Source organism: Toxotes jaculatrix, chromosome 14 (genome assembly GCF_017976425.1).
Source record: "Toxotes jaculatrix isolate fToxJac2 chromosome 14, fToxJac2.pri, whole genome shotgun sequence".
NCBI classification, from domain to species: domain Eukaryota; kingdom Metazoa; phylum Chordata; class Actinopteri; family Toxotidae; genus Toxotes; species Toxotes jaculatrix.
In genome coordinates this window covers 9,523,766-9,533,956 of record NC_054407.1, presented here as the reverse complement: position 1 = coordinate 9,533,956, position 10,191 = coordinate 9,523,766, and the positions used below count along the sequence as shown (strand labels likewise).

Genomic DNA, 10,191 nt, shown 5'->3' with positions numbered 1-10,191 from the left:
ACGGCGCGTGCACTGGACCTGTCAGATTCTGAACGGCAGATTGATCTGAGGAGGCTCCGGAGTTGAAACATTAGCCAAAGGCAGGAAATCAAAAACACAGTACACAACACAACAGTTAAAAATATCTGCTTTTATTCAACCTTTAACAAAACAGGTTCAGAAGTAACACGTCAACCTATATAATGATGTGTAAAAATGTAATAAGAAGAATCTCAAGAGACAAAGCAGACGAACGTTCTTTGGCTGCAGAAGCCTGCTGGAAGTCAGTGGTGGCAACATGTGGGCTGAGACACTGACTGAACAGAAGAGAGAAGCTTCAAATGCACTGACTCCATCCATACAATGAGGAGGTATCAGTGCCAAACAGGTCTGTCCATTTTAACAAAAACATCTCCAAAAGGAGACAGCCATACTAACTGAATATTTACCTCTAGCACTGACATACAGCACATTAGTTTTCCAGTGATTGTTTTCTGACTCAGTTTAAACAAGCAATTGCTGCAGTAAAAATGGACTACAAATTATTTTGCTCATAGAAAAAAAAAGGCATACTTACATAACGGTCCAAAGAAAAGTGACAAATGGAGGACCTGATATAAAAAATACTGACCAAAAAAAAACACTGAGTAAATAACTTATAAACCTCCTGTCAAGCTGCAAATGCCGGCCTATGCAATACAGTGAAGTTTTTGGGCATATCCTGAGTGTGTAGACTACAAGGTGAACTTGACTCTAAAAGCAAAAATCCAAGTGCATTTTTTTTTTAAAGTAAATTTTTTGTTGCACCCGTCACATGACAACTGAAACACCTGAGTCAAATCGACAAAATAGTGATGCTGAAGTTCAATGTCGTCAAGTTGTATGAAACAGAACATTTTTTCCAGGACTAACTTGCATAGGCAGCACAAAAAAAAGGTAAAACAATTCTGAACTGGGAACTGGGTATACAACATTCATCTTACGCAGCACTTTATTATTTTTTTTGAATAACTATCAGACAAAGTAAAAACTAAATAGGTCCTTAAAGATCTCAAAGTTAACAGTCATTTTATCGCTTTCAAATCAAAATGCTTTAAAAGGATATGTGTTTAGACAAAGACACTGAAGTTTCTTAAAATTTTTACTACGAAAACAATTTTTTTTTTTTTCAGAATGCACACAGCTTACTAAGTATCCTCTTGGGTATGGAGTTATTAACAATTATAACTTGTAATTAAACTTCATTTGGGGGTGTTATTTTAAAGAATCTCACACTTGAATGGTTGGGAGTTATGATCTACATGCTGCCTTTTAGGGGCTGAAAAACCTTAATTTATCTGTTCAAAATGAGATGCTGGCCAAATAGATATAATTTGATATGTGCAATCCATAATTGGAAAAAAAAAAAGAAGGAAAGCAGAGAAATCTGCCTTGTTGAATGGAAAAGGCATACGAAAAAGTACAAGTAGAAAAGGTAATAATAAATGTAGTATAATTCTATATAAAATAATAAACATTTGCAGCAGCACATCTCTTTTGTTTCGATTTCCTCCTGAGCTGCTCACAAATGAGCAGCCTTTCCAAAGAGAACTGAAGGATATGTCTGCCCAAGGCAACAAGAGGTACTAGAGAAGGAGGGGACACTGATGTAAAGGGACATGTTATTTACCAAATTTGTTAGAAAATAAATGTTAACCAAACATATGTAATTCTTCACAACATGACTGCAATTTGTCAAAAAAATATATGTTTGAACTAAACTTCCCCTCTTTCTCTTATCCCCCAGGATTCACCGTTTAAATGTTCGACCAACTACATTTTGTTCATTTCTTACAAGTTTATACGTAATGGGTCTGAAAATGAAAAAGCATATCACTGGATCAAGCACAATAACGGGTTCACTGAAAGCCTACAGGTGCAGTCCACTGATCAATTATTTGCCCCTGAATAAATGGGGTGTCCTGTAAACATTCAAAGCAGATAATGAAAGTTAAAAGCAGAATAACAAACATGGTGTGGTGAAATGACAATGCCTCGTCTTTATGAATGAACTGTAATCTTTAAACACATGAAGAAAATACATATGTTTAAATGTGCTGTAATCACCTTGGACTGCACAGAACCAGTAGGCTTTACAGTAAGCTTAACAGGCAAAACGTGCTTCTGTCTAAACTAAACAAAGGCATATATCAATTAATGCTCTGAATACAGGCTGTGCAAGCATCCTCACCACAGCCATAAACTTCTTGTAGGTGCTGGTTAAACGTTAGAAGGGATGATGAAAGTGAGAGGCCTAGGAGGCAGTGACTCCTTCCCACTCCACCAGGTACTGCACCTTGCCGTCGAGGGTGACCCGTCGGGCCAGGACTTTGTACTTTTCCCCGCAAGCCAGCCGCCCTGCTGCTCCGAAATAGCTGCTGATGGAGCTCTTGAGGTGGGAGAGCTGGCTGTTGGGGTCCATGCCATGAACTATGTCTGTTGAGTGAAGCCCTGGGAGGCTGCTCAGCATCTCTGTCGCTGAGGGGTTTGGGTCTGCATGGCTGGGAGGGGGGATCTCCGGGTTAGGGGGCTGCAGGGCCCGCCGTGGCCGCCCACGTTTCCTTTTTATGGGTGGAGAGGAAACAGGCATGATGCAGGCTGTCGTGCGCGTCTTGCTGGAGCTACAGAGGCTGGAGAGTGTTTGATAGGAAAAGAGGAAGTTAAAAAACGAAGTTTAGAGTCTTGCAAGACCCTAAATTCTATTCTGATGGAAATAACAAAAATAAAGTATACAGAGGTGCTGAACTGCAAAAAACAAGACTATGACTGCACTTAGGCACAGTGATGCTTTGAAGTAGTAATGTCAGCATGCTGACATACTCACAGGGACAATGCTAACATGCTGATGTCAAGCAGGTATAATGTTCACCATGTTCAAAATAACATTCATATTCCCCTCTTGAATGTCTGTACCCTGTTGTTATGGCAGTCCATCAAATAGTTTTGCACATTTCACTAAAAAACACAAATGTGGCTCAGAACCTCAAGGTGAAACTACACGAGAAGTCAGGGGATCCATAAATTCATCCTCACCCTGACTGTCTGTACAAAATTTCATGGCAATTCATCCAATAGCTGTTGAGATGTTGGATCAAAGTGATGAACCGAATGACGCACCATTTGTTATCCACAGAGCCGCAGATGTCAAAGTGAGGAAGGGGTAAATATTGCAGTTGCATTGTAAGCGTACCTGGACTGTCTTGAAATGCTAGTTGAGGTAGTTTCTGAGGTGCTCAGGGCTCCTATGGATTCCACATCTGAAGTTTGTGAAGACAGCAGAGACCTGCCATTCCTAGTGTTGTGAAGAAGGTAAAATGAAAAACGGAGAGAAATAGCAGGATAAAACATTACAGACGGAAAACAAAAACTGCTGCTTAAACTTATTGTCACCAGGGATGGGAATCAAGAACCGGTCCTAGTTGAGAACTGGTTCCAAACTGTCCGAACCACTGGAATCATATTCCCCCGAGCCTATAAATTCCTTTTATTAGTGCTGGCATATTTTTCTGACCTTCGCGCATTGCAAAACAATGATGTCAAACTCATGCGTCTGGAAACAAACAATCCAAAGCGTGGTTTGGTTTCATGAAGAAAGATGACCACAGTGTCGGCTGTAATGTCTGTACATAGTAATTCATTAATGATGGAAAGTCCAGCAATATGCTGAGCGTGGGGTAAAAATTTCAGGAATGCCATGTATTTGACACAGCACTGCTTCTCAACCACACAGCACCACAATGTAAGGATTTGCTACTTTTCTTACAACACTGTTACACACACACACAACACAAATCAAATAACTTTTGAGTGTTTGGACAAAAGCAATCTGAAGAAGTCGCGACAATTGTGACAGGTATTTTTGACGGTTTTCTGATGTTTTCTAGACTAGGTCTTCAAATAATCAAAAAAGAATCTACAGATTAATCAATATAAAAACAGCTCTCAGATGCAGATGCAGCTCCAGCAGTACAGTAGCTTCACCACCACACAGTGCAACAGTCATGCTTGCTTAGGACTACATTCCACACCACATTTATGTACTTACTTGATAGAAGTTAAGTGGTCCAATGCATGGGGCTCTAGTGGTAGAGGCTTTCTTATTTGCTGTCAAAGCAAAGTGAAAACTGTTAGCATTTCTCAGTGGGTTTCCTTCTAATCTAACACTTTCTTAACATGTCCATCAGAGGTTACAGTTTCGTCACAAGAGTGGCTGTGTGAGCCAGGATGTATGCAGGATAACGCAAAAATACCCACCCCTCTCAACAGCTACGTGCACACCCCGCTCACACCAATTACGACATACATGCAAATGGACACACACACTCACACGCACCTGGGACAAAAGTTCACTGGAGCGTTGTGGTTTAGCCAGAGTTTCCAGAGAACGTGCTCCTTGCTTCCTCTTTTTCTTCTTCTTCTCTGTGCCATTGGTTAGAGTAGCGCAAGTCCTAGAGCAACAATAACAACAACATTGCTCAACAGTTTCACAAGTAATGACAGCTGTGCATTAAAAACACAAACTGTTTAGCAGTTGCATGTTATGAAACAATTTACAAAGTACACAATATCAAAACTGCTTGTTTCTGGCTGTATCACTTTTAGGCATCAACTCAGAACTTCAGAATGATAAGGGATACGTACAATGTTGTTACCAAAGACTCAGTTAATATTATGACTTGATGTCAACTGAGGATCTTTTTTTTCTGAGTGATGCCAAATCCCACAAATGTCAGAACATTTAACTCCAGAACTTGAAGCATAAGGTTCACAACTTGCCTCATGCCAGACAGGGCTTTGGTGGACTTGCAACCCTTAATGGTGATTTCATGTGAAGCCCTCTCCATCATTCTGCTGCTTGGCTCATCAGAGTTGGGGGGAGCGGGAGGGAAACGGATCCTCAGGCCAAACAAGTGCTTCTTTTTCTTCACCTCCTTCCCTGACATGAACCTGGCAGAGACGGAAAAGGGAGACATGGTAATGATGGGTAGGAACAGACAGTTGAAAGAGACAGTTGACCACTTTCAGGCCATCGTCGACATCACTGACAGTTAAATGTTGAAAAGTAAAACTTACATGCTGCTGTTGTTGTTTAATGCCTCAAGAACACATTCATATCGCTCTGATCTCGGAGTGTTGGAGAGCTGCAGACATGAGGGAGGGGAGGTAACCAAACAGGAGAGTCAGGGTGCAAGGGCAAAAAAAAAGATAGAACACAAATCAACACCATATGGTTTCAAAACCCAATTTGCCAGCCAGGGTATCAAATAATTTAGAAATAATTAACTCTCTAGAACATGCTAACAATGTGGTTCTCTGGCCTCCAATTATATCTGAGATGTATTGGTGCATTTACCTGCTACGTATTATATATTTTACTATGTTATAATGTTAATCCCTGACATTGTGTGTCAAATCCAAAACAGACATTTCTATATGACATTCAAGACAGTATGTGTGAGCAGATGTTTTTTGTAAAACAAATAAAAAATTAATTTTAATAAAAACATAAAAGTGTGAGTCCACAGATGACTTGTCTTCTTACCTCCCCGAGCTGCAGCATCTCCCAGTTGTCATTGATGTAGGCCATCAGGTCCATCTCAGAGTCAAAGTACTTCTTTTTGTGGATCACACTCAAGTTGTACAAGCTCAAGTGTGCGACATCCTCCCTGAAAGATTTGAATAAAAGCAGGGTTTTCTTTATTGAGTCTGGTTCAGAAACAGTATCATAAAATACATGCTAATGTACAAAGAACACACAAGACTGGAACTTTATTTTATATCTTTAGCATCTTGAGATTCACTTACCATCTGAGAGGCAGTCGGCTGAGGTACTCTGGTCCACCATTGCAAACGGAACAAACAAACAGGTAAAACCTGAAGGAGAAAAAACACATTGCACCTTTAGCCAGCCTTATTTCACATCAAAATTCTTTGTGACCAAAAAACATTTGGCTTCGTTTTCTTTGTTAAATTTACAGTATTTTCTTTGGCAGGACAACTTAGGTTGATCCACATGCGCAAAAAAAGACTATTGAAATCACTGATTAAATTTTAAAGGTTTAAAGTTTTTTTTAAAGGTTTCAGTCATTTAAATTAATTAGTCAAATAGCATGAGGCTGATATGTACTGATTTAGAAAGACAGATAAACAATGGTTCAGTGAGCCAATCCAGAGCCTTTTCAACAAGCATGGTATAAATATTCCGAACTGTGGAAAATATAGTGTAGTATTTGTACCTATCTCCATAGAGCATGGGCATCTGTAAGCAATGGAGACAGGCCTCATGGAACCACTGCTGACACGTGTTACACTGCAACATCTTCAGGTACCAGCTAGAAGGAAGCAGACAGAGAGACTGGTTAACTGTACTGGTATACATGATATTAAGATTCTGCATTCAGATTCTTTTATTTGTGCTTCAAAGTACATAGTATAATGTGTCACTCACTCTCCCGGGCCTCCACAGTAGCAGTAACACTGTTGGATGTTAGTCTTGTGGCCTTGGTCCCACACCAGTTCATCCAGGGCATATGGGAAGGACAGGTGCAGCTCCATGTGCTGCTGCTGCTCTTGCTGCAGAAAGCCTTTAGCAGACGCTCCCCTCCTGTGTGCACCCCCCCTCTGTACACCACACACACAAAAAGCATGTTTACCCCAACATAAAACAATGTACACGCATGCACTATTTACTCTCCATCTTGTAGTGACTCTGTAGTGTCTTTCTGTATTTTGCTTTGCAGTGAAATCAGAACAAATAAGGAGTCTCACAAAACAGCAATTTGTCAGGTAAACACACTCTCATTTAATCGAACAGCTTGTACATCAGACTAAAGATTTTATGTATTTATACTCAAAGCAAAAGCTGTACCTTAGGTATAGACGTAAGCTCACACTCTGAGCAGAGCCACTTGTCATCTGAGTCGATGACAGAGGCATCAATAATGGGGGAGTGGCACAGCTGATGGTAGCCTTAAAGACAACAGACACATTTAAATGCAGCTGCAATCTGTTGGATTGTTCTTTAAAGAATTACAAATGCTTTTAAAGGCCAGAGATTAGAGCTCAACAGCTAGATGAAGTATTTTGAATGAAAGGTACAACAGCATCAGAGACAATGAACAGTACCTTGTCCACACTTGTCACAAATGACAATCTCATTAGGTTCCTCTGAAGTTTCATCCTGACATATGGAGCACACAATGTCATCGTCCTCATCATCCTCATCATCTTCATCCCCTTAAACAGACAGAAGACGTGAGGGTGTAGAATCACAACAACTATAAGAGACTATTTCTTTGACTGGAAGAAAAATGTTCTCAGTGAGGTCTGTGAACTGTCCTGATTAATCAGGACACCTAAGAGACACATATATTTTTAATTATTTATATGTAATTTTTCAATTCTGTGAAGCCCACTAAAGGAAATTCCATTCATATTTATGGTACTACGGTGGTGGCAGAATTTTTTGGTATGGATATCTCAAAACAAATACAACCAAACCTGTCTGTGTGGATAATTATATAATAATAAGAATATAATAAGAAAATAATATACGATAAGATAAGGATAAGAATATATGTTTTTAGAATATGTGGACGAACCGCCCTTTTAAAGAGTAACCTGATACCAGGGTGTTGGTCTGTTGCCCCTGTAACCACACCCAACAGTACAGTCTGGGTCTGGTGAAACACTGCAAGTAGACGTCTACATCACTGCAGCAAAGTGGAAATTTCAACCACTGGAGGTCAGCAAAAACAAGACTTTGAACTGCTGTTAACTTTTTAAATCTGAAATACAAGACTGTGAATCTGCAACTGTGCAGCAACATGTGGATCAGCTCAATTTAAAATAGGTTAATACTAAAAATTAAATACCCAATTAAATACCCAAATGAATTATGGATATTTGTCTTTAATAGGTTCTATTTTTTAACTTCTTTTAACAAATCATGTTAAACTTTACTATAAAGAAAATCTGCATCATATTTGCATGTTAAATGAATGATCTGTGAGTGGGTACACCCCAGCCTCTCATTATATCTCCCCTTTGCTCATCTTCTCATGTGGTCAAAGTGCTGCTACTGTACTGATGCCAGACGCTGTAGACGGTTAACTGTCAGCAACAAGAGCAGGGAGATAAGTAAGGCAGAAGAAGGCAGACAGGGGTGCAAACAGCACATTACCATCCGAGGAATTTAAGTAAAATACCTCTTAAAATATACAGAATTTAAAATGCAAAAAGAGCCAGGTAATAAAAAAGCACATTTATATTTTAGATTCACAGCAATTAAATGAGGACTGCATTATTATTCAACCAAAAATCCAGTTATTTTGCAAACATGTAAATCTTAAAAGTTAAAAGAACTCACCTGTCTGAATGTCCTTCCACAGAACCCATGACTTTGACCGATCCTCAAAGACCACAAAGCATCGCTGCTTGTCCCGATCTATCTGAAAAAGACATGAAAAATAGATGTTTCAAAAACCCACATTGTTCTCATAGTCTAAACACAGTGCCCACAAATCAAACATCTACAGAAACAAGCAAAAAAAAAAAGAGGCAGAAATCCTACCAAGGATGCCTGTTACAGAAAACTAATCACAGTACCAGAAGGAATGCTTTCCTCACACTAACCTTTGTGATTGTCCCCAAGTAGAACAAGCCATCTGACCACCGGGCCAATACTTCCTGTCCCTCTGTAAACCTGCCAGACATTTCGTCTTCTCCATACTCTCCCCTAGCAGAAAGGCTTGTGGGGGACAAGGACACAGCCTGCTGCTGCCGCTGGGGGTGAGCTCTGTGATGGACAGACAGGTGATCCACAACCCCTGAGTCTCTGAAAAGTGTGGGAAGACATGCATTTATAAAAAGGAATGAAGTGAATTATATTTTACAGGTGATATTTCATTCTCTGCATAACTGTCAGCAATTCACAGTCTGTGTGCTGCTGACTGTGTCCTTGGTGTTTCATTATACACCTAATAATTACAAATGCAAGTATATATGCAAACATTTGCCCTTTTTCCATAGAGAGTCAGGATAAAAATGCTGGTATAAGACAGTCTTCTTCTTCTGTGGATTAAAAAAATACTAATACCACAATCAACACAATTTGGAACATTGGTGTAATTTCTTTCTAACTGATAAGAACAGGAAATTATGTAGATATACAACTGCACCTCTCCTGTAACACTGTCAAGTACATGCAATGGTTGTGAAAAATACAAGAATAGACTATGTGCTTACAGAGGAGCTTAGAAAACAATGACTCAGACTGAAACACATGGCATATTCACCTCCAGTGAATACAAACAACAGGTGATTATATTCATAATCAGTGCTAAGAGTTGAGTAACCACAACCAAGCAATGAGTACGGTGGCCGCAGGGCGCTGCAAAGTATTTCTTTGACGTCTCAAAAAAAAAAATTATAATAAAAATAAAGGCATAATCATTTTCTAACACTCACATACAAGTTAAAATGATATTTGTCTCTCAGTGACAATTGACAGTTGTAATTCTACAAATATCGCATTAATTTTTTTTCTTAATTTTCTGTTCTATTCTTCACTAAGCTAGAGAGATCGGAGATGTTATTTTTCCTGTTTCCTTTAAGCCTCCGTCCCTCAGTCTGAGATTCCCTTTGTTCGGAATACTGAGTGAATATGGGCAATACCAACAACGAGAGAGGATAAAGGGGCAGTTTGAGACAACGTTGCATACTGAAATAATGTTTAGTACAGGAGACAGTTAGCAGTCAGGCCCAATTGTTAGCAGGAATGATCCACATGCAAAGCCGTAACCCTGGCTAGGTCGCTGACCGTCGGACCCACACCCCCCAACAGGAGGAAAACATGATGACAACAATACCTCATTCGGTCACCTCCGCTTCTACAAATAACTCGCACGACAAAATAACTCAGTAGGAATGGCCGCTGGTATCTCGCTCTTTCTGTAGTTGAATTTATTTCAAAAGTATTTCGCGAAAACTTGCGGGGCTTGTATCTTCTTCAGAAAATAACAAACGGTTCATTTTCCCCCAGCACGTTCGCCATTTTGGTTTCCCGCTGATGATCGGGGAGTGCATTATGGGAAGCGCTACTGCTGGTTGTCGCCGCTACGTTCACCTTTTTTCAAACATTTGAAATTGTAGGCAGGGCAGTTAGCTGCTAAG

The 10,191-nt window shown here is 39.8% G+C and overlaps 1 protein-coding gene across 1 annotated transcript; it reads right to left on the bottom strand.

The window, feature by feature from the left end:
• Positions 1-134: 134 nt before the first annotated feature.
• Positions 135-10,083, bottom strand: mtf2 (metal response element binding transcription factor 2). Its single transcript, XM_041056069.1, has 15 exons — positions 9,888-10,083; positions 8,653-8,854; positions 8,387-8,468; positions 7,144-7,254; positions 6,887-6,987; positions 6,467-6,639; positions 6,255-6,350; positions 5,824-5,892; positions 5,561-5,684; positions 5,092-5,159; positions 4,795-4,965; positions 4,352-4,466; positions 4,064-4,122; positions 3,209-3,310; positions 135-2,648 (listed from the first exon to the last, which is right to left on the bottom strand). Exons 1-15 carry the CDS (start codon positions 9,890-9,892, stop codon positions 2,273-2,275), a joined length of 1,854 nt encoding a protein of 617 aa, XP_040912003.1. The 5' UTR covers positions 9,893-10,083; the 3' UTR covers positions 135-2,272.
• Between the last annotated feature and the right edge of the window lie 108 nt (positions 10,084-10,191).

Bases quoted from the DNA above. Each gene is read 5' to 3' on its own strand.
- mtf2 (XM_041056069.1), bottom strand. The intron at 8,469-8,652 runs GTTAGTGTGAGG...TGTCTTTTTCAG, and splicing joins ACTTGGGGACAATCACAAAG to ATAGATCGGGACAAGCAGCG. The intron at 7,255-8,386 runs GTGAGTTCTTTT...TGTCTGTTTAAG, and splicing joins GTGGAAGGACATTCAGACAG to GGGATGAAGATGATGAGGAT.